Below are 24,758 nucleotides of genomic sequence, written 5' to 3'. Positions count from 1 at the left end.
AGGTAGCTGCTCTGCAGATCTAAACCAGAGAGGCTGCGTTGCGTTATATTCCATTGGATAAGTAGGCCCGCCTGATGGTCTCCTTGAACCATCGTGCAATCAACGTTTTTGGAGGCCGCCTTTAGACCTAACTGCAGACCTCACTGGAGAAAGGATAGTACCATTGGAATGTTGCACTCCAGGAAGGAGAAGTCTTATGTTGTACCAAGTCCAGTAGGTGCGGCAGACTCTAAATGACATAGGCTTGTGACACCTAAACCTGGTAGTGATGACGTCCTCCGCTATCCCTTTTCGTCTCCAGATGATTGCCTAGACAGCCGTCCTGTCAAGTCGAAGAGGCCCGCGTTGAGGTGGGCTATGGACCCCGACATCGCCGGTTGGCCGTAGGGACTAAACGAATGGGCTGTGCTGTGGACATCTCTTGAAGATCCGAGAACCAAGTCCTCCTGGTTCAATAGGGTGCTATCACGAGGATCATAATAAGAGATTGCTTGATCTTCTTTAGAACCCGAGGCAGTATGAGTAGAGGTGGGAAGACGTAGGCAAGGCGGAACTGCTAAAACTGTGTCATGACATCCCGTCCTGCTGCCAGTGGATCCCGTGAGCGGGCGAAGGAGGTAGTACCTTTGCGATTGGTTCTGGGTGCCCTTAGGTTGATCTGGAGATGACCCCATTTGCTGACGAGTTCCGCAAATGTTTCCGGGTGAAGTTCCTATTCCCCTGGAGCTAGTACATTTCGACTGGGAAAGTCCGCCCTCGTGTAGGACACTCTTGCAATGTGAATTGCTGACAGCAGTACAGAGTTGTACTCCACCCAGTTCGACATCAGTGAGCCTCCGCTAGCGCTGCTTCGGAGCGGGTTCCTCCCTGTCTATTTATGCATGCGACTGTGGTGGAATTGTCGCTTTGTATACATACTGCCCTCTGCATGGAGCTGATGTGACCAGGGGTTGAGTGATAGTCTAGCATGTTTCTTGGTAGTTTGGCCTCCCCGAGAGACCATAGACTTTGTACGGACAGAATGTTCAACGTTGTGCCCCAACCCCATAGGATTGCCTCTTGTCGATATCACTAAGCATTCCGGCGTCGACGGATAGGTTATTCGACGTGAGCCACCAAGAAGAGAATCCCTTACGAGGGTGGGGGCGCAAAAGGCTTACCGCTTTGATGGAGGAAGGCAGCAGTCCTAGCACTTTCATTGCCAGGTGGATTGTGGGTCCTTGGGTGTGCAGAAAGAGATCAGTTTGAGCTCTTATCCTCGCCTGCTTGTCTGGAAGTAGACTCACCTGCTGTGTGAAAGTGTTGCACTCGAGAGCCAGGAATGTCATGTGGTGACTGGGATTAAGATTGCCCCAACTGATGGTCTATCCAAAGTCTTGTAAGAGAGCAATTGCCCTCCGGAGATCCCCTTCGCTCCTTTCTTTCATTATGGCTTTAAGCAGAAGATCGCCCCTGTAGGGTGTCATGGAAATTTCCAGGAGCCCTAGGGTTGCGGCAGTCACCGCCATGAGCTTGGTGAAGACCCTGGGGGCCGATGATAGACCAAACGGGAGCACCACAACTGCTGGTGACGATTCTTGAAGCAACTCTCAGGAAACGATGTCTGGAATTTGATGTGGCAAGATAGGTACGTGGATATATGCATCCTTGGTGACCAGACATCAGCAACTGTCCCGATTCCATTCCTCGGATTACTGATCGTAGGGTCTCAACTTTCAATCGAACCGACCGGATGTATTTGTTGAGAATTTACAAGACCAGTAACGGTCTGATGAACCGTCCCTATGAACAGATTGAAGTAGAAACCAGAATGTTTTTGATGTGGGAGAGGATTACTCCACTTTGTTCAACCTCGTGGATGCAGTCCAGGAAGGCATGTGCCTTGTCAGGACTGGTCGGAAGTCTGGACATGATGAATTTTCTGAAAGGGAAGGAAGAAGAGTGCAGGCGGTAGACTTCGGTGATATTTTCGTTGACCCAGACATCTGACGAATGTTGGTTCCAGACTTCCCGAAACTTCAGCAGTGAGCATAGTGAGGCCAGAGACTGGGAGAATTGAATTGCCCAAAAGGGGAGCTGAAGGCTCTGTTGAGGGGCCAGCAACGCTGTCCTGTGGAGTGCCCTCCACGGAAGGATTCCCAGATGGAGCTGTCATGGGATTGACAGGAATAGCTCCTTGCCCCTGGGGGCAGGATCTCCAGAGGGGCCCGCTCCCCAGCATGCCAATTTTAACAGACAAGTATTTAAATTGAAATGTTGTTGTTGGAGCTCTCCCCCCCACCCTGGGGAATAGTCCCCCTGACTTACCTTCTGCCATGTGACAGAGTCAATGTTAGCAGCTGAAGGATTCGTATGCAGGGATAGGCATAATGCATATTCTGCATATGAGCTGTGGTAGTAAAGTGCCACCTAAAGGGATCGTGCAGTAGTGTAGCGTATTTGCAGCTATTTGCCCTGTTCTGACTGCACAGCCGGAGGGATGCGTTTCAGCGGAGGCGCAAAAAAGAAAATGGCACCCGGAACGCAAAAACTCCCGTTCCTATATGCCCGCATTAACTTGCGTTCCACCTGAGGCACGCGGAATGGCGCCGGAGACCAGTCTTCCTTGCCATCCGCCAAAAAGACACCTCTCTAATAAGAGTAAGTATCAGTACTGGAGGGGAGGCCTACTCACCTGAGCTGAACCGGGGCTAGCACCGCTCTCCCGGAAGGCCCCCCCCCCTGTTGCAGCAATAGGAGACGGGTGGGCGCTGAGGCAGAGCTGGTAGGAGAGCAAGCAGAGGCACGCATAATAGCCAATCGGGGGAGAGCAACCAGAAGGAGTATACATAAGAGAGGCCATACTCACATTCCTTCCTCACCGGTCAGGCCCTCTGCCATCCCTACCCGGTGCAGGAATATGCCTGTAGTAGTCGGTATAGCTCCCCAGGCCTAGACTATGAGATGAGATGTCCCACGTGGGAGGTTTACCATAGAGAATACAGGTAGCCCTGTTCCCGGTATCACCCCATATGTCAGTACTATTCTGAAAGAATTTATTCGAACTTGCAGAATGTCCATCCTCATAGGAAGCAGGACACTTAAAAAATTAAGGTAATTGGTATGGTGTGGGGTTAAACGGATACCGTCATGGGAAAAAAAAATTTTTTCAAAATGAATCAGTTAATAGTGCTGTTCCAGCAGAATTCTGCACTGAAATCTATTTCTCAAAAGAGCAAACATGCTTTCTGGCAGGCTGCTGTTTTTCCTTCTCAATGTAACAATGTGTCTCAGTGGGACATGGGTTTTTACTATTGAGTGCTGTTCTTAGATCTACCAGGCAGCTGTTATCTTGTGTTAGGGAGCTGTTATCTGGTTACCTTCCCATTGTTCTTTTGTTTGGCTGCCGGGGGTGATATCACTCCAACTTGCAGTACAGCAGTAAAGAGTGATTGAAGTTTATCAGAACACAAGTCACATGACTTGGGGCAGCTGGGAAATTGACAATATGTCTAGCCCCATGTGAGATTTCAAAATTGAATATAAAAAAAATCTGTTTGCTCTTTTGAGAAATGGATTTCAGTGCAGAATTCTGCTGGAGCAGCACTATTAACGGATTCATTTTGAAAAATTTTTTTCCCCATGACAGTATCCCTTTAAGCCAGAGTACCTGGCACGCCCCTTTCATTAATTCTAAGTGTCCTACCTCCTAGAGGGTGGAGTTTAACCCCATTGGTTCCCTATGTCCCCCTTGAGACGACAGAGAAGGGAAAGTAATTCAAAAACTATACCAAATAAAAACTGATAACAGAACATTGTAGGACATATTAAATGTTAATAAACTATGCCAGAAGGCATCAATTAAGCCACCCTATTGAAATGAGAGCACTGTAAAAATGTAATAAAAATTCTGTGCTAAAGAGAAATTGGTCAGTGGAACCAAAATATCTAATTAGCAAATACAAGCTGCTATGCATTTTTTTAGTCCGTTATAATGCAGCATGATTTAGAACAATGCACTCAAGAATCTGAATGAACAGCTCTTTACCTGTTTTCATGAAGCCAGGATACTCAGCAATATTTGATGAATTCAAGAGCTTCACTGCTTTTCGGTAATTGCCTCTGAGGTATTCAAAATTACTTTTCAGAAACAGAGAGGGAGCTGACTAAAAATGAAAATAATCACATTGCTGAAATCTAACACAGAATTATTCATCACACATTTTGAACATTTAAAAATACAAATCTGGACATTTGTTATAATGCAGTTCAATAGGTTTATGAATGAATACAATATATTAACAAAATAATGATTTACATTATGGAAGTATAATGAAAGCCAAACACAAGGATACTCACATTTCCAGATGTGTTCATCACAGACTTTATTTCCCTCTTACATGCTTTTAGAGACTTCATTTGAATGTAGGCTCTCACCTTATACTGTGGTAAATACATTTTGAATCAGTAAAAAACAGTGATAAAAAAAAATATGAACAATATTACAGGAGGTTTGTTAAAAGGTTAACCAGCAGCCTCAAGGCAAATGTACTTCTTAGCAGTAGCAGGCAACAAACCCAAACCACACTGCTTATTTAGCAATTTATGTTAGTTAATGCCAAGTAATGCATTTTCTTGCAGAAATGACCTATAAATAGGCTTGGCTGCTATTTAAGAGTGATGTCAGATGCCTGCTATAGTTATATTATAACTTGGGTGAGGATACTGAACACCTTCAGCTGTAACATTGTTCTAGGAGAACTGGTTAATGGTGTAAGGTAAGTGATTATAATCACTGGATGGGGGGGGAGATGCCTAGCATTTGGAATCCCTAGTGGTTTAAAGGAGAACCAAACCCTTTATATTAAAATCCCCTACCCCCCCCCCCCCCATAGACACCCCAGCCTAGGTGTTACCCTTGCTAAATGGCCCTAACTCTTTACATACCCCTTGTTGCAGATTCAGCGCATCAGAGTTCACGGGCGCCATCTTCTTCGCTTCAGTAATCTTTGTGAAGTAAGCACTGTATCGGCGCATGCGTTGTAGGAGCAATCTGCCGGTTTTTTAACAACTGTGCATGCACGGAAGGTCACGGAAATTGCCAAAGTGCCGAGAAGAAGACCCCAAGATTACCGAAGAGTAGAAGATGGCGCCCGGGAACTCTGATGCTCCGAATCTGCAACGATGGGTAAGTAAAGAGTTGGGGTCCTTCTTCAGAGACTGGGGATCTATATAAGGTAGGGTTTTTAATATCAAGGGTTTGGTTCTTCTTTAACCTTTCCTTCTCCTTTAGGTAAACATGTACTATTCTGTTTGTCAGATTCAGCTTCTTTAATAAATAGCTATCATACTATTAGAAACCTTTCTTGGAAAAAATTAAGTTTAAAAACCAAGTGAAAATATGCAATCGGTACCTGATGAATTTTAGATTTTGCTGCTTCTACATTAACTCCTCCATCACCCTTCTGTGCAAAGAGCTCTTTATTGTTAGCATTGCTGTTTGTCTGTAAAGAAAATAATTAAAAATTGTACTATTGTAAAATACATTCATACAAAAACTATGGCTTTTACAAACTACACAAAATAAATTTAGTGGGAACATGAGTGCAAGTCTATATTGCTTCCCCACAAAAGAGGAACAAACCATTACATATTTAATGCAACTGATGGGTACCTAAAAATGTAATAAACTGCCATATTCACAACCTATAACCTTATTACATTGTTGGGTAAATCTTAATGTAATGTTTATTTAATGTAAACATTAAAAAAAAAAATAGAATAGTTTTGCCTCAGGTAAGGATTAATTATATCTTCAATCAAGTACAAGATACTGTTTTATTACTACAGAGAAAAGGGAAATCATTTTTTAAAATATAAATGATTTGATTAAAATGTATACCAAAGATGGCCTTTCCGTAATTTGTAGCTTTCTGGATAAAACCCTCCTTGGGGTTCTTCCGATTATTACAATACTGCCTCTTAACATCATTACAATCGTATACAAAACAAAGCTGCATTTTTCCTCATGAGAAGGAAGCCATTTTTTCTTAAAGCAATACTGACACTTAAATAATTTCAAAATATTAATCTACATTTGGTGTTTATTTACTAAACTCTGAAAATCTTACGATTTTCTTAAAACCACTTTGACCAAACTCTCATGCACAAAAAGTCGGTAAAATCCGAATTGAACGATTTTCTCGGAATATCGCCTGAAAATTATTGTATGAAACTCAGAGCAGATCATGATCTCTAATTGTAAATGGGACATTTGCCATTGACTTCTACATGACCGTGGCAAGTTTGAGATGGAGTACTTTTTTTATTCAGACTTTCAGTAGCATCTGGGTTTAATAAATCCCAAAATATTTGAGGGTTTTTTCCTCCGAAAAAATGGTGTTTTCCCTATTTAAACCTCAGGCCAGAAAAGAATCAGACTTTAATAAACAACCCCCTGATTGTTTTTCCGAGGATGATTCTGCTTTTGTGTTACTTGAAGTTCCTAAACCTGACTTTTGCCAACCTGACTGTCCCTTCTAAAGTTTCTAAGTTTCTAATACTAAGGGACTACTGCTGCACAGCCCACTCATGGAGGAACATGGGGGTTAGAAAGACAAAAATGGCATGAGGCGAATACTTTTTTGCCAAAATTATAAATAGAATTCAAAGACAACGTTATTATAGATATAAATAAAGGCTAATATCAGTATCTCTTTAAACAATAATGTATGTTCAGTCATCTTTCAAAGAACATACCTCATTATTTTTACCATTTTTATTATTGCTGTTCCCCTGTAAAATCATTTTTTCAAGAACCACCAACAGGTGCAAGGCTTTTTCAGTTTGGAATGTCAGAAGATATAAATCTACAAGCAGAAAGCATACAGCATGTGCAAATTTCTCTTCTGCAACAAAAAAAAAAGGAAAAGGTGGTTATACCAAATATGCAAAAAGACAAGAATATGAATTTAAATGTTAACACAAAGAAGCAACAAAGCCTTTTAAACATTCTTAGAACAAAAAAATGACCATAAAGAACTTTCGTTTTGTTCGTTTGCATATAAGGATGCTCTGCCATTGATTCGCATACTCCTTAAGAGTCAGGTAGAAAAAGGTTTTGTATTTTTGGGGTCTACAAAGTGTATCTATTACTGAAGATAAATTACTGATGAACCAGAAATTAAAGCAAGTTAACACCCCACAATGCATAGACATAATAATTTTTGTACTTTACTTTACAGGGGCAGATTTACTAAGCTCGTGTGAATTTTCGAAGTCCAAAAAGTTCGAATTTCGAAGTAATTTTTTTGATACTTCGACCATCGAATAGGATACTACGACTTCAATTCGAAGTAAAAATTTTCGAATATTCGACCATTCTATAGTTGAAGTACTGTCTCTTTAAAAATCCTTCGATTTCAATACTTCGCCAAATTAAAGCTACTGAATTGCTATATTAGCCTATGGGGACCTTCCAGTGCATTTTTTTATGTTTTGGCATCGAATAAAAATTCTTCGATCGATAAAAATCAGCTAGCATTTTTAAAATACCAAAATGGAGAGCTGCAGAATAAAATATACAACAAGACACACAAGACAAAATACACTCAAACTAAAAGTTAATATCATGGTGATAACCTAGAAAACAGGAAAAAAAGATACACGAAGTTACTCTGAATAAAATGTGTATGTTGCACACAACCTCCTGTCCTTTTTTTACAGTATTCCCTATACATGCACATACTAAACGAAAACACTGAATAAACAAATATTTTGATTAAAAAAAAAAGTGTCAGCTTGTGACTCAAGAACAACCCCAGCCAGTGTTTCCTCTATGGCAAAAGCTTTAGGTAGACAAAGTGAACCATTCTTTTTTTTTTGAGCAAGTTTTTGCTTAAATATTTTTTTATTTTAGGGGGTAATCTCAGAAGAAATAATTTGCCCTTACTCATCCTTTACATTCACACTCCCCACATTCCATAATCAGAGAACCCCATGTCTTACCCAAAACAATGTATTGGGTGGGGCATCATGATGGTGATAAGGCACTAGCTTGAAAAAGTATTTATGCCAGTCTATATCTATTCTTATACTCTTACTTCTGATGTCAGTCTACATCTATCTATTGATATCTATTAGATTAATATAATAGGTCTTTTAAACACTATTTATCATCTAGCCTGCAACGAAAAAACTCAAATCCAGGAGTGCAGATACTACTTTTAGTCACAAAGGCATACACAAATGACTTTAAAAGCCTTGAAAATTTGTAAGCAATGCACATTGTAGAGTCGCTTTCAACAATTATATTCTTGGTCACTATGTAAAATTTGTTTTTGGGTGGAGGACCCCTTTAATTTGTATAAAACACAGGTCAGGTTGAGAAAATCAAAAGCAATGCATTATTAAGCATCAATTATAAACACAGATTTTAAAGCTAGCTAGAGCAGCACCAGCTTATCTACTAAGCATGTTAATAACATGATTAAGAAAATACAGTATGTGTGGCATATATAAACAAAGCACAAGCTATGCAATGATGTGGTCAAGCCAAAGCAGAGGCCTGTAAATAGAACTGTCTTGTATTATAGCCATTTCAGGTAAAATATTCATCAGTGCGGAACGAAAAAAAAAAATCAATTCCATGCAAGGAAACATAAAAGTAACATGTTGCAATGGCTTTCCGTATGCCTTACATGCAATTATATTTGTCAAATAAGGACCAAACCAGATATGACTGTGCAGTGATTTATTTTTTTACATGATGTATAATTAAAGTGGAGAAGCAGGATAGACACAATGTAAAAAAATGGACATTGCAAAACTACCATTTGCATAAAACACAGTATAGCCAGCAAAATCACACATATATATATATATATATATATATACACATATATATATATGGATATATATGGATAACAATGGATCATTCTGTAATTTGGATCTTCATACTTTTAAGTCTACTAGGAAATCGGGTAAGGTAAACACTTAATACACTCAATAGGTTGGTTGTTCTACTTCTGTTAAGGTTTAATTAAATCTTAGTTTGGACCAAGATACTGTTTTATTATTACAGAGAAAAAAAATCATTTAAAAAAAAAATTCAGTATTTCATTATAATGGCATCTACGGGAGATGCCCATTCCATAATTTGGAGATTCCTGGATAACTGGTTTCCAGATAAGGGATCCCATACCTGTACACACATTTTTGATCATTAGATTACAAAGAACTATGCATGCACATAACATTCAGTATATTCCCATTTGCTTCAAGATATAGGGAGTTATTTATCAAAGTCAGTATGGCAAATTTTTTTTTACTATAAAATCCGAATTTTTAGAGGACAAAAACCCCTTTTCAGAATTTAATAAAACCCTAAGGTTGTTAAAAGTCTGAATAAAAAAAGTTCTCCAACTCAGACCTGCCGAGTTCATGCAGAAGTCCATGGGAGATGTCCAGGAGATATCCTGATCTGTGCTGGGTTTCATGCAATAATCCAAAGTTTTAGTGGATTTTTTTCTCAATTTTCTCCCCATCACAAGAAGTTTTCGGCAAAATGTATTGATAAGTAAGTGGGGAAAATACCTGCAGATCTGGTCGGAGTATTTTACCGAAAATTAGCATAAATTTTTGGATTTTGATAAATAATCCTCCCGTCAAGTCTTGTGAAAACCTGACTATTCGTTAAATTTTCTTTAGTGAACATTCTTAATACTTTTCCAATACTCTCTTTTTTGCACAATGAAACAAAATATGATTTTAAGAAAGTTTCCAGTATACATTAATTTAAAATGTATTTATAAATGTAACTGTCAAAATTAGTATTTGTCTAACCCTTTAATTTCTCTGGACCTACCTCTTAAAGAGTTGGTTCACCTTCAATTTACTTTTAATATGTTCAAGAAAGGCTAATTCTAAGCACCTTTTCAATTGGTCTTCATTAATTGTTTTTTAGTTTTTAAAAAAAAACAAATTTGCCTTCTTATTCTGCATCGTTTCTGCTTTCAAATGGGAGTCACTGACCCCGGGGAACCAAAAAACAAGTTCTCTGTGAAGCTACCAATCTATGTTTACTGTTACTTTTTATTACTTATATTTCTATTCAGGTCCTCTCCTATACATAGTCAAGTCTCTCATTTAAATCAATGCATGGTTGATATTTCCATTAACGATTGTTAATTTGGACCCAAGCAATCAGATAGCTGCTGAAATGCCAACTTAAGAGCTGGTACAAAAAAACAACTAAAGAATTAAAACTAAAATTAAAAAAAATTAAGACCCAATTGCAGATAACTCAAAACCCACAACTGATTAAAAAAAAGGAAAACCAATTGCAAGTTGTCTCAGAATATCACTCTCTATTCTAAAAGTTTAGAGATGAACAACCACTTTAAAGGGTTTGTTGGCCTTTGAATTAACTTTTAGTAAATGATGTAGAGATAGATATTCTGGGGAGATTTGCCATTTGTTCTCATTTTTTATTATTTGTGGTTTTTGAATTATTTAGCTTTTCATTCAGCAGCTCTTCAGTTTGCAGTTTCAGCAACTGATTTGAATAGAGGACTGGAATATGAACAGGAGAGGGCCTGAATAGAAAGTAAAAAGTAATAAAAAGTAGCAAGAACAGAAAAATTGTAGCCTAACAGAGCATTTGTTTTTTTGATGGGGTCCCTGACCCCCATTTAAAAAAAATGGAAAGAGTCAGTAGAGGAAAGCAAATAATGAAAAAACGAAAATATTGAAGCACCAATTGAAAAGTTGCTTTTAATTAGCCATTCCATAACATACTAAAAGTTGAATTGATTTCAAACAACTGGAATTAGTTCTACTCTAGATCTTTTAGTCAGCTGATTTGAAACATTGTTCCAGGAGTGCAGAGACAATAAAGACAGACATATATTGCTTTTAATAGCAAGAACATTTTCAAATAACTTCTTTACCACTGAAAATCCACTATTAAATTATATTGGTAAGTTGCTTAAAATCAAATTCTTAGAGCAAAAAATTGTTTGCGTATAGGCCCGACTCCTTTAATAAATATTTTTAGCTTTCTTGTTATTCATGGTTATATAAGAAATTTCTCTCCATCTGCTCCCTCTCTCAAAAGCTATGTCACCCCATAAAGGTTATTTAGGCTCAACTGTTCTGTGACATGATTTTTTTCTGCTCTACTATGCTTGTTAACTGATTTTGCATATGCTTAAATACAAAAAGAATAATATAACTAGGATGAATCAAAAGAGAGTAGAAAAGGCAAATGAGTTGTTAACTGATGTGCAGTACTAAAAAGGTATTTATCCATCGCAATTGTAACAGGCACACCTAGTTTGTTTATGTGGAAATGTAGAGTCTATGGCACTGGCACTTGTGTAACAGAATAGCAGGTTCGGCTAACAAGGTTAAGGCAAAAGATACTGGGGTTGATTTAATAAAATAGGGCAAAACTGCATCCAAGCAGCAAACCTTGGCAGCCAATTAAATCTTTTTCTTTCATTGTTCTACCTGCAACTAAAAAAAAAAATTCTAACCACTGATTGGTTGCAATGGGCTAGTGGCCAAAAATTAACCCTACTGATTCCCAAGAGGTGGACCTAAAGGAATAACAATTAGAGAATATACCCCTCATTTGTAATTAAAGACACACAGGTTGCCCAGGTGCAATAGTTCATTCAAAAGAAGCAATAGCAAACATTCTGCCTATTATTACCTAAACCAATATATATGAAGGTTCTAAACAGAGCAGTCAGAATTGTGAGAAAGAATAGAGCTGATTAAACAGCAAAGCATAGCAGAATTAATTGAAAAATACAGTACCGGTATGGGACCTGTTACCTAGAATGCTTGGGACCTAGGGTTTTTTGATAATGGATATTTCTGGTTTTGTTCCCAATAAGGATTCATTATATCTATATTTTGATCAAATACAAGGTACTGTTTTATTATTACAGACAAAAAGGAAATTATTTTGAAAATTTAGATTATTTCATTATAATGGAGTCTATGGGAGAGAGCCTTCCTTAATTTGAAGCTTTCTGGATAATGTGTTTCCGTATAATAGATCCAATACCTGTTCTAGAAAAGCAGGAGATTACCATCATGGAACATATATATTACATTTATTTAAAAGAAGCTAGCTGCAGTATACTCAGGCCAGTTTTTTTTTTTTTTTTTTTTATAAGCTTGCATATAAAATGAAGATTTAGGGGCACATTTATCAAGGGTTGAATTTCGAATTCATGCGAGTTTTCCAAAACTCCAATAAACTTCTGACCCTTAAAGATCTTATACAAGTAGCAGCTTAATAACAGAATCGACTGTAAAAAAATAAGAATTACTATATAATAGAATACTATAGAATACTATATTGGCCTTTTGTATAAACCAACAAATAAGAGGGGTTTTTACTCTTTTGCCTATATCATATCCTAACATACGGACAACCCCCAGTGAATCCAGGCTTCCTTCTTCAATTTTTGGAATAGTTTACAAATTATACATTTTACAGATTCAATACCTTAAAGATAATGAAAATATACATGTTAAATGAGAAAGTTTGACATTTTATGGTGTCAGTAATTTGCTTCATTCCATTTACAGACAGGATTCTCCACCCTGCCCATTCTCACTGAACATTTGGGGAATGGGGGAACCCTCAGAATTTGAATTAGTGAATCTTCACCTCGTCTGTGTGGTGTAAACCGTCCTGTAGGGCTTTGGGGCGACGATCTAGGTGTTTTCAGACAAATACGCCTACCTATAATGTCAGTGGCAAAGAAAGCATCATAGTAAAGAAAGTGTGCAGAAAAATATAGAATTGGTTAAAAAGCAAGATATAAAATAGAATGAAATGGCAATAGAAAATGTTACAGAGCATTTGTGACAATAACACACTATGCTGGAATAAACATGGGATCCTCACATTTATCTACAGCATATGTATTTAGTGCACAAACACAGTGTTAAAAAAAAACCTCCACATCCATCTAAAGTTTATCTGACACAAAATTGCCTTTGGTGATGGAAAACATTTTGGCACTTCATAAATGTAAATAATTGTACATAAAAATTACAATTTAAGAACTTGAACTAAAGGTTAGAAAGGTGAAAACACATAATAGGATAAACACATGAAAGATAGGATGAAAGATACTATACATACACAAACCTATAACAATCTTTCTTTGTCACCACAAAGATAGAAACCACCAAACATTATGAATCTGTATAATAAAGTACAGAGTAGACATACAGATGATTTAATTAAAGGTCAGACATTGAAAGAAACAGTTTTCCACTTTAATAAATTTATCAAGACATTAATATATGTATGATAGGTTGCAATACATAGTTGAAAGATAACACAATCAGACTTGCTCAAAAACCTGGAATGACGTATACATGTATTTTGAATACATTCTATGAATTTATTAAGTGATTATAATACAGATACCCATACTCCTTAAGTAATAATTTCGTTCCATGCACTTTTCACCAAATTTTTATTTTACCCTTTTCTTAAAGAAAGGAAAATCTGCATCCTGTTTGAAAACTAGGGATGCAATGAATCCACTATTTTAGGATTTAGCTGAATACCGATGTGAATCTGAATGTTAACTTGCATATGCAAATTAGGGAAACAAGGTGGAAATAGAAAAACATTTTTACTTCCTTGTTTGACGAAAAATCACGTGATTTTTTTTGATTTTGTTTGGCCAGACACTTGCATTCGGCAGAATACGAATCCTGTTGAAAAAAGCAGAATCCCAACTGAATCCTGGATTCACAGCATCCCTGTTGAGAACTCTCTTAATGTATAGATCTGGAGTTGGCTGGGTACTGCAAAATGTACAGGTACTGGGTAGGTAGGTCATGTGTAAAGTTAGCCCATTTCCTTACACAGAAAAAAGCTTTTCTTTTCAAGTAATTTGAATTCTGAACATCACTACTTAAAACATATTAAAATGAATTACCTAGCAAGTGAGAGGTGTCAAGCACAGTTAAAAGAGAAAGTTCTTCTTGTGTGCCCAGTGGACACTTTTCACGTCTCAGAGCACAAGAATGTTTTTTTGTTTTTTTTCCCCCAAGACTGAAATTAGGTAGATGTTTTAACTCTTGATTAAATCTCCCCTTAAACACCACAAAAGAGCAAGGAAGCGGTGTTATATGTACTTACCAAATGGTTCAATAAACTGATAAAGTTTCTCCCCAACTGAAATGGCTTCCATGTGCTGACGCAGATAATACAAAATGACAGCCTGATTGTAATACAACATACTGTTCTCCACGTCATCTAAGCTATCCATTTCATCAACAGCAGAATGAACCTATAAATCCAAAGGGATATTCATTAACATACACAGACATTTATGCAAGATTTAGCCTGAGCTATTTTTTCTTTGCATAAAAAAGTCCATCCTGTAAAGCTCAGCATATAGGTTAGGGTAGGTTCCTCACAGTATGAAAAGCTTAGAAGTGTTGGGCTGGCCCACCAGCATACCAGGTAAACCCCAGTTAAGCAAAGGTGTAAGTCATCCTCCTGTTTAACAAATATTTTGCTTTGGCAATTAATGCCTACAGTATGGCCTTGTCAGTTAAGAAGGTGGGCCTGTATTCTACATATTTTTTGGTAATGCAGTTATGATGATGTTTGGACAGCCTTGGCAGATTTAAGACTATGATGATATACTTTTCCTTTCCTGATTCATGAAATTATAATTGATTTAACTGTACTAAAAGCATATTCAGTAAATTGTTTTTTAATCCATCCTGACACATGCTTTTAAGACACCTTTTTTATGGAGACACCTGTCTTCATGGTGTTGCATTTGCAAAGATACTAGCTAAACAGAAGTTGGACCTTTCAGATACACATGTATTTATACTACAAATCACTTAAAATCCATTGACTACATACATGTAACCTTCAATTAACCAATCATGGGACTTTACAAAATAATTGGCTTCACTAGTAATGATATTTAGGTTTGTCATATTACAAGGGATGTATGCATTTATTTTACACATTTTTTATTGTGATCAATTAAATACACTTTCAGTTTTAAAACAAGAGGCATGGATGTACAGGAAAGTCTACTAATTCTTAAAACAAAACACAAGACTACCTTTTCATCCGAGTGTTTCTTTTTTGAAGTTTCGGTACATTTTATTACCTCGTTCCTTAATTGGTTAAGTGTTTGCTTCAATAGGTCAGTTGTTGTTTTATCGCTCTTATAAAACTCAGCTACCGCAGCATTCAGAATCACTTTATAGTCATCTTTGTTGATTTCTTTAAGTTCTCCTAGATGCTGTAGGCAGGCTTCATAATTACCAGCCTATGAAATTAAAAAAAAAAAAAGCATAATGACTCAGTTGTTCGATCGTAGGATTTGCGGTAAATCTTTCGAATTCAATATTCGAATTTGTAGGATTTTACTTTGAGGGTAAAATATTCTACCCTTATTAAATGTGCCCCTATGTATTAAAAACGTGGGAGAATAACAATAGCTGTATGTTTTACACTTGAAAATGTACAAGACTTACTGTAAATGCTTGTAATGCACTTCTGGACAATTCCTTCTCCTGGTCAGATATGCCTGAGCAATTAGCAGAGCCCTCATGTTTTTCAGCTCCCTGTTCTAAGTGTCAAACAAAGTAGAAACATTTGAAACCACATTGATGAGGAAAGTTAAATAAAGAGTTACAAAGCCTTACTCCTCAGGTGACTATTGAAACAAAACAGTATGAGTTAGACACAACCAAGACACAGTTCTCAGTCTGCAAGTGTAATGTGATTGGATCAATGATCCAGAAGCCCCGCCCACCACAAATTTTACAGGAAGAATAGTGTATTCCATTTGACAGTTTGGCCAATTTGGTAGTTTTATTGCCACACCATTTTTTAACACATTGCACTCTTTCACTTTAGGGGCCTATCCTTTTAGTTTACCCTGAAAACAATATTGGGGTTTTTTTTTCAGGACAACCTTAGCTTTAAAAATATGCTAGATTTTTGGTGTAATTCAACTTCTGTAAAAATATATAGGCTTCCAAGTGTCTAAAAAGTATATAACAATCATGTTTCCCATAATACAAAACATATCAGAAATATAATGTATTTTATGCACGAGAAAACAGCAGATTTGGAGAGTTCTATGCCTTCTGAACAAGCCAATACCATATACCGTATATACTCGCGTATAAGCCGCGTTTTTCAGCACCCAAAATGTGCTGAAAAACTCTACCTCGGCTTATACGCGGGTCAGCTAAAAAGGTTGACGCTTACTCAGTGTGTGTAGTGACTCCCAGTGCTGCTGTACTTCTCCCCGCTCGTGGCTTCCTCAGCCCCTCCCCTCTAAGCTCTCGTCACACAGTACTCCTCAGCCCTTCCCCTTTTTGCAATGTGTGCGCATTACCGTATTGCGAGAGGCGTAGGCCGTGTCAGTGAATGTGTGACAGGAGCGGGGGCAGAGAGGAGGGGGAACAAACTGATCGGCACAGTGCGGAATTGTTTGTGTTTGTAGTGTGTGTTGCCGTGGGATAGTGTGGTTGTAGGGAAGGTTCTGGTATGGAGGACAAGACGTTTACTAAAGAGCTGGACCAGTGGATCGAGCAGCTGAATGACTGCAAGCAACTCAACGAGAGCCAAGTGCGCACCCTGTGCGAGAAGGTGAGACCGGCCCCGCGTAGCAACGTCTGTAAACACTCCACATACACGCACATAGGTGTATAGCGCTCACAGCATCGTAGCGTAACAGGCATGATGTCATGAAGGGAACACATCTGTATATAAACGCTTATAAGGACATTTGCTTATGTAGCAAATCTAGTTTATGTCCATACATGCACGTCCCACACATAAATAATACATCCATACACCCATCAGGGGTTGCTGAGGGTTACCAAAACTGGAGCAAACTTTTCACCTGCTATTGCTACTATTGCTACCCATACAAGGATTTCCTTGTTCATATGGGGGAAAGCACAGCAGTTCATGATCCCTGCAGCTAAATGCCTTTTAAAGGTACAAATATAAAAATTATTTTTGATGAGTGCCTTCCTTAAATCATTTTCGTTTTTTGTAATCTAGCCTGTGGTCAGTAAACACATGGCATAAAGCAAAAATAGTACCAGTTTCTCACCCCTAGGCTTATACACGAGTCAATAAATTTTTCCAGTTTTCTTAGGTAAATTAGGTACCTCGGCTCATACACGGGTCGGCTTATACACGAGTATATACGGTATATATGGAGATTTCTCACTTGTATAGGTCAAAATCGCCAAGCAGTAACATTAGGTTTACCATAGAAAACGACACATTTTTTCCAGATTGTGATGGATTCAAAATGGGTAAATATATCTTTCTACTCCAGTGCGAGTGGGCAGCGCTGAGCAGTAACATAACTAGCTTGGGCAGGCCCGGGTGCGGTCCGTGCAGCCAGACCCCTGCACCCCCCTCTGTACAGGGGTCCCTGAGGGGGTGCAGGCCCTGGTCCAATCGCACCCCTGCTCCCCCGATAGTTTCACCACTGGCGCTGAGGGCACTGTAAGTCTGGCCCTGCAACGATCCAAATAAAAGTGGGGTCCTGCAACGATCCAAATAAAAGCGGGGCCCTGCAACAATTGCGTTGCAGGACCTAGGTGAGAGCCCCCCTTGGATTGTTGCCTAGAGGACTGGGGGCCCATCCAACTCGAGAAAGCACTTTACTGTGCAGCACGTAGGTACTATGTGCTTGGAAGTCTGAGCATTTTCCTGCCAGCCTGTAGTACCTAAGTGCTTGGCAGTTAAAAGGTTAAAAACGGTTTCCTTTTTCTAAGTAATAATAAAAGAGTGCCTTGAACTTGATCCTAACTAAGACATAATTAATCCTTACTGGAGGCAAAACAATCCAGTTGGATTATTTAATGTTTTAATGATTTCTTTATGGAGATTTAAGGTAGGGCTATCCAAATTATGGAAGGCTCGATTATCCAAAAAAAAAAAAAACATATCCTAAGCATTCTGGATAACAGGTCCCAAACCAGTATGCTTATTGATGTAATTTTTGTTGGATTACTGAAACTTGTCTATTGTAACAAATAATGCATGCATTGACTCAACATGTAATGGAAGAGGTCCAGGTGCGCTGCCCTGAACCTTCAGCTGAGGGAAGAGGATAAAAACCATAATGTAGTAGAGCAGGCACTCTAAAGAGCAATCTTCCAGGCGGACATGTAAAAGAATTTGGTTTATTTAGGTACACATAGAAGCAGCAATATGTGTTAATCTTAATCATAGGCATAGGGTGTGACATGAAACGTGTGCCTGCTCTACTACAATATGGTTTTAACAAATAATGCACTCCAGGTTGTAAAATACAAGGATATTAGCAGCCACCTCTGTATTCCATGACCTGTATAAAATAACTCAGCCATCGGTGTCTATATTTAACTCCTCAGGGATATATGATATTCTTATATTTTACAATAGGGGGTATATTACTCCTGATGCAATTTAATGCTTGACAGTGAAAACAAGCAAAGAATTTCTATGCTTCACACACTTTTTAAGAGTATCAAATAATAACGATTGCAGCATTTTTTCCTTAACTGGAAATAAGTCAATTAAAGGGTATAGTTTACCTTTAAAGCACTATTTTCTTTTTATCCATTTTCAAATAGCACACCAGATATAATTTTTAAAATGCTTTAATTTTTTATTTTTTTTTTGTGCCTTTAAATACAATTTCAATAAGGTGTTTTTAATTCATACTAGGCACTAATAATTATAGCTTCTGAATGGCAAACATCTAAAAAGCTCATTTTAACAAACGCATTAAAATTATATTGTAGTACACAAATTGTGTGTACACAATTGATGATGGTGATTACGCCAAGAAACATTTGCCAATAAAAACAGCAGTACCACTTCTTTTATATAACATCAGAGCAAAAGAACATCTACCTCCTGCTTTGTCTGCAGCCATTCTTGAATCTTCTCTGATACAGTGTAAGACTCCTCTGTGAGCAAGTTCTTAGAATCTAGTCTAACAAGAGTCTCCTTCGGTGTTTTTCCTGAAACAACAAGCAAAAAAGCTGAAGAATACATTTAGTTTGAAGGCAAACATTTTAAATAAAAGGAAAAGTTCCTGTCTATGTCGCATAACTGTTAAAAAGTGTAAAAACATTTAAGTACTCTCCAGTGTTACTGTTATACCAGCCCAAGTGAACTACTTTGTTACACACAATATACAAAACAGTTTAATCACTGGAGCAGCTATAAGTAGGGATAGGCGAATTTGTTCACCTTGTTTCGCCCACCCATGGACTTAAATGGGCTTTGGCGACATTTCGCCACCGGCGAATTTTTGGCGAAACGGGTCAAATTCGCCCATCCCTAGCTATAAGATGATATTATGCTTAAGATAACTCCCAAAATTGCACCAAAGTCTATATAGTTATTATATTGTAATTATTATATTTAATTATGATAATTAAAGGGACCTTGTTTGTACCACCAAGGAAAGATGATGTCTAATACATCCACTGTTCCCCAGCAGAAACAAGCCAATCTCTGAAATGAATGTACCGCTGTAACATTATATAGTGGTGTGAAAAACTATTTGCCCCCTTCCTGATTTCTTATTCTTTTGCATGTTTGTCACACAAAATGTTTCTGATCATCAAACACATTTAACTATTAGTCAAAGATAACACAAAATGCAGTTTTTAAATGAGTGTTTTAAATGGGTTTTTATTATTTAGGGAGAAAAGAAATCCAAACCTGTGTGAAAAAGTAATTGCCCCCTGAACCTAATAACTGGTTGGGCCACCCTTAGCAGCAATAACTGCAATCAAGCGTTTGCGATAACTTGCAACGAGTCTTTTACAGCGCTCTGGAGGAATTTTGGCCCACTCATCTTTGCAGAATTGTTGTAATTCAGCTTTGAGGGTTTTCTAGCATGAACCGCCTTTTTAAGGTCATGCCACAACATCTCAATAGGATTCAGGTCAGGACTTTGACTAGGCCACTCCAAAGTCTTCATTTTGTTTTTCTTCAGCCATTCAGAGGTGGATTTGATGGTGTGTTTTGGGTCATTGTCCTGCTGCAGCACCCAAGATCGCTTCAGCTTGAGTTGACGAACAGATGGCCGGACATTCTCCTTCAGGATTTTTTGGTAGACAGTAGAATTCATGGTTCCATCTATCACAGCAAGTCTTCCAGGTCCTGAAGCAGCAAAACAACCCCAGACCATCACACTACCACCACCATATTTTACTGTTGGTATGATGTTCTTTTTCTGAAATGCTGTGTTACTTTTACGCCAGATGTAATGGGACGCGCACCTTCCAAAAAGTTCAACTTTTGTCTCGTCGGTCCACAAGGTATTTTCCCAAAAGTCTTGGCAATCATTGAGATGTTTTTTAGCAAAATTGAGACGAGCCTTAATGTTCTTTTTGCTTAAAAGTGGTTTGCGCCTTGGAAATCTGCCATGCAGGCCATTTTTGCCCAGTCTCTTTCTTATGGTGGAGTCGTGAACACTGACCTTAATTGAGGCAAGTGAGGCCTGCAGTTCTTTAGATGTTGTCCTGGGGTCTTTTGTGGCCTCTCGGATGAGTTGTCTCTGCGCTCTTGGGGTAATTTTGGTCGGCCAGCCACTCCTGGGAAGGTTCACCACTGTTCCATGTTTTTGCCATTTGTGGATAATGGCTCTCACTGTGGTTCGCTGGAGTACCAAAGCTTTAGAAATGGCTTTATAACCTTTGAAATTGAACTCAGGTGTGATAAACCATAGTTAAGTTATTTTTTAACAAGGGGGGCAATCACTTTTTCACACAGGCCCATGTAGATTTGGAGTTTTTTTTCTCCCTTAATAACGTAAACCTTCATTTAAAAACTGCATTTTGTGTTCAATTATGTTATCTTTGACTAATAGTTAACGGTTTTTGATGAGCAGAAACATTTAAGTGTGACAAACATGCAAAAGAATAAGAAATCAGGAAGGGGGCAAATAGTTTTTCACACCACTGTATATGAATGCTTGATGCAGATGAAATGCACAAAGTGAAAAATACATGGGATTTGCACTATTGTAATTAAAACTAGGGATGCACCGAATCCAGGATTCGGTTCAGGATTCGGCCTTTTTCAGCAGGGTTCGACCGAATCCTTCTGCCAGGCCGAACCGAATTTGCATATTCAAATTAGGGGCAGGGAGGGAAATAGCGGGACTTTTTGTCACCAAACAAGGAAGTAAAAAATGTTTCCCCTTCCCACACCTAATTTGCATATGCAAATTACAATTCAGGTCGGTATTCGGCCAAATCTTTCGCAAAGGATTCGGTGGTTCGGGCGAATCCAAAATAGTGGATTCAGTGCATCCCTAATTAAAACACAAGGATTATTGTGTAGGAATGAGCTTCCAGCACAAGATCACCATTGTTTGGTAAAGCCACTGACAGAACTCCTGTTGCTGACAATATAGAAGCAGAGTTGCACTATTCCCCGACACTGCACAGACTGTGTGACTCAGTATATTCATAGTCATCTTGCTGCAGGCAAGTGAAACAATTGTTTAGCAGTCAGTCATACGTACATAAATGCCCATGATATTTGTATTCCTTTATACACTTTCACTCTCCTTCATGCAGTGTGCTACTAATCACTAGGGGAGAGAAAAGTCTACCCGCGCCCCGATACATTTTGGGTCCTAAGGGGGACCCGCCTGTGCCGCACTTACTTAGATTACCCCTTAACGCTGTCAATGAGCTGCAGACTTCGGGAGAGTAGCTGCTAGGGTGCCTGTGCGTTCTTTCCCTTACACAGCTTTCATACTGCCCAAGAGCCCCACTTTTCGCAACACATCTAGCAGTCCAGGGTCGCTACTTACTTGCTTCTCGTCTCACAGAAAATCCCAATACCACAAGTCACGCGAGACTTGCGTCACGACTAGACGTATGATGACGCATCACGTAGTTGCTTTGTGGGAGTGACGAATCTCCGTAACTCAGTGTTATACAGTCAGAAGCTGTTAGTAAATTGCAGTATCTCCATTTTAGCTCGCACCTCCTACTTCTGACTGTAAAAAAAATACATCTTTCTTCTTTATTTGTTGGTTTCTCACCATGACCTTTTTGCCACCCAAGCTCCCAATTTGCTTAGAGTGCCAACTTGTGGCAGGCAACTAAAACAAAATCTAAGAAGGACCTCGCTTTAGTCTAGGGTTGGTATAAACATGGACATTGATCGACACATCAAGCCTATTTCAAACAGTGCTCCTTGTATTTACGTTTCACTTTATTGTATTGTATTTATAAAGAATAAATAAAGCACACCTGCGGGAATTATATGACCTAGCCCTTTGTTTACAATCACGTCTCCATGACTAAACAAACGTTTTTCTTTATTGAGGTTATTTTTCCTCAAAAGTTACCTTGAAGTGCCTTCCTGCCAGCAATTTAGTTTCTAGTCGGTGGTAAGGCAGCTCGGGGAGATTAGTCATCTGAAGAAAAAGTGATTTGTCGCCAGGCAGGCCCGGACTGGCAATCTGTGGGTTCTGGCAAATGCCAGAGGGGCTGCTATAAAGTGCCATAGAAAGTCAGTATTTAGTGGGCTGGTGGGGTCTGTTTGGGCCTCTGTGTAGGCTGATTGGGCCTCTTTGTACCTGAAATGCCAGGGCCTATTTTGACTCTCAGTCCAGCCCTGTCGCCAGGTGACTAATCTCCCCGAATCTCCACGTGTGTCTGCCTTTAGTGTGAAGGCTAGAAGTCGTCTGAAGTTTCCTCGTGAGGCAACTTCGGAAAACAAAGCGATTTGAGTGCCATCCTGCCAGCGACTTAGATTCTAGCCGGCAGGAAGGCAGTTCGGGGAGATTAGTCACCCAAAGAAGAGGCGATTTGTCACCAGGCGACCAAATCTCCACGTGTGTCTCTGCCATTAGGAGCTTCTTAATTGTTATTGATTACACTGTAAGACCCAAACCCCACTGGGCCCAGAATGACTGCCCCCCTGCTGGTAGCCCTGCCCTAAAACATCAATTTAAAATTTGTACATAGCACATGGCAGCAAGTTTATAACACCCATGATCAACCCAGATGTAGGCTTATGGGCAGCTTCATAACTCTACCCCTCCCTACATCTCTGAACTCATCTCTATATACTCACCCAACTGCTTACTACACTCCTCTACTGACCTACTACTCAACTCTTCTCTCATTACCTCCTCACATGCTCGCATTCAAGACTTTGCGAGGGCTGCACCCCTCCTCTGGAACTCTCTCCCACGGTCTGTCCGGCTTTCTCCCAACTTTTCTGCTTTCAATAAATCTCTTAAAACGCACTTCTTTCGAGAAGCCTACCCTCACTCTGCCTAACTACCAAACTCAACACCACATACAGTACCACATTTCTCACCCACTTAATTCGATCTTGCCCACTCCCACACCTTGTGTATTACTCCCTTCCCTTTAGAGTGTAAGCTCTTTTGCATAGGGCCTTCCTCACCTTTTGTACCAGTATTGATTGTGATGTATGTAACTCCATATGTTCTATGTATATAATTCATGTGATTTAGTTGTATAGCGCAGAGAGCATAATTGCACTCTCTGCACTAGAAGAGCCGAATTTCCGGGTTTGAAAAACAGAAATTCGGCTCTTAAAGTACCAGGAGGGGCCCCTGGTACCTAGTGTGGTGCTGCCGCCTCTGCTTACTCAATTCACCTCATTGGCGGAGCACCCCTGTACAGAGGAAGCAGACCCTGTGGCTGCAGGGGCCCAGGAGGTATAGGGGGACCCAATAGGCCTCGGTTTCAATATATATTGGTAAAACAATTAATTTGCTCTGGGGCCCAAAAACCTCTAGCCACTGTTTAAATCCAATAGTTTTTTTTTATACATATACAGTGAAACTTCGGTTTTAAGTACTCCCATATTTTACATTTTTATTTGTGGCCCCTCCATCTTATAATGCATTTCAGTGGGTGAATGTCCCTGATTTAACATCATGTTTTCCAGGATTTTACATAAAAATGTTGTCTTGATGTTCCCAAAAATTTTTGTTTGTCCTCTGTGAATGTTATTATTAGTAAAATAAAGACATTTAATATACTAACCAGATGTATGTTTTACCATGGTTCTGCCTGTATATACTGTAGTCAATTCCAATTAGTCTGCAACAGGGTCGTACTGGGCCAGCGGAACACCTGGAAAAACCCGGTGGGCCCTGGCCCAGACATACTCCCCTGATCTGCCGGCACCCACAAAAAAAAAAAAAGATGTGTGTATATATATATATATTTACTGTATATAAACATACTATATGGGGTGTAAATGGTTGAGACAATTTGTGATCAGCAACCACAAATGTAGTTGCTCTCAACAGTAAACGATGAGTAAGATGTCTCTTTACTTCATTCTATTAAGACCGTCCACTATTTATATTGCAGTTCCTTTGGACCCTAGCAACCAAATTACTGAAATTGCAAACTGGAGAGCTGCTGAATAAAAAGCAAAATAACTCAAAAGCCACAAATAATAAAGAATGAAAACAAATTGCAAATTGTTTCAAAATATCACTCTCTATATCAAACTAAACCTTAAAGGGGTTGTTCACCTTCCAAACACTTTTTTCAATTCAGTTGTTTTTAGATTGTTCCCCAGAAATAAAGACTTTTTTCAATTACTTTCCATTATTTATTTTTTACATTTTTCCAAAATCTAAGTTTAAAGGTGAATGTTTGTCTCTGGTGTTTGAGTCTGGCACCTCAGTAATTCAGGTGCAGATTCTGAACTGTTA

General features: G+C 38.8%; 1 protein-coding gene across 5 annotated transcripts in view; it reads right to left on the bottom strand.

Annotated features, from left to right (window-relative positions):
* Positions 1-21,997, bottom strand: part of cnot10.S (CCR4-NOT transcription complex subunit 10 S homeolog) — a 71,696-nt gene extending 49,699 nt beyond the window's left edge. Inside the window, exons 1-10 of one of the 5 annotated variants that reach the window (XM_041567124.1) lie at positions 21,855-21,997; positions 18,929-19,038; positions 15,529-15,623; positions 15,111-15,320; positions 14,162-14,312; positions 12,668-12,742; positions 6,739-6,887; positions 5,394-5,483; positions 4,339-4,422; positions 4,028-4,145 (exon numbers count right to left, since the gene is read on the bottom strand). In XM_041567124.1, coding sequence (XP_041423058.1) covers positions 4,028-4,145; positions 4,339-4,422; positions 5,394-5,483; positions 6,739-6,887; positions 12,668-12,742; positions 14,162-14,312; positions 15,111-15,320; positions 15,529-15,623; positions 18,929-18,950 — 994 coding nt within the window. In that variant the 5' untranslated portion in view covers positions 18,951-19,038; positions 21,855-21,997. 5 annotated transcript variants of the gene reach the window in all.
* Between the last annotated feature and the right edge of the window lie 2,761 nt (positions 21,998-24,758).

Source organism: Xenopus laevis, chromosome 6S (genome assembly GCF_017654675.1).
Source record: "Xenopus laevis strain J_2021 chromosome 6S, Xenopus_laevis_v10.1, whole genome shotgun sequence".
NCBI classification, from domain to species: Eukaryota; Metazoa; Chordata; class Amphibia; order Anura; family Pipidae; genus Xenopus; species Xenopus laevis.
The sequence above is the reverse complement of the archived record's forward strand: the minus strand, read 5'-3'. Positions and strand labels throughout refer to the sequence as shown.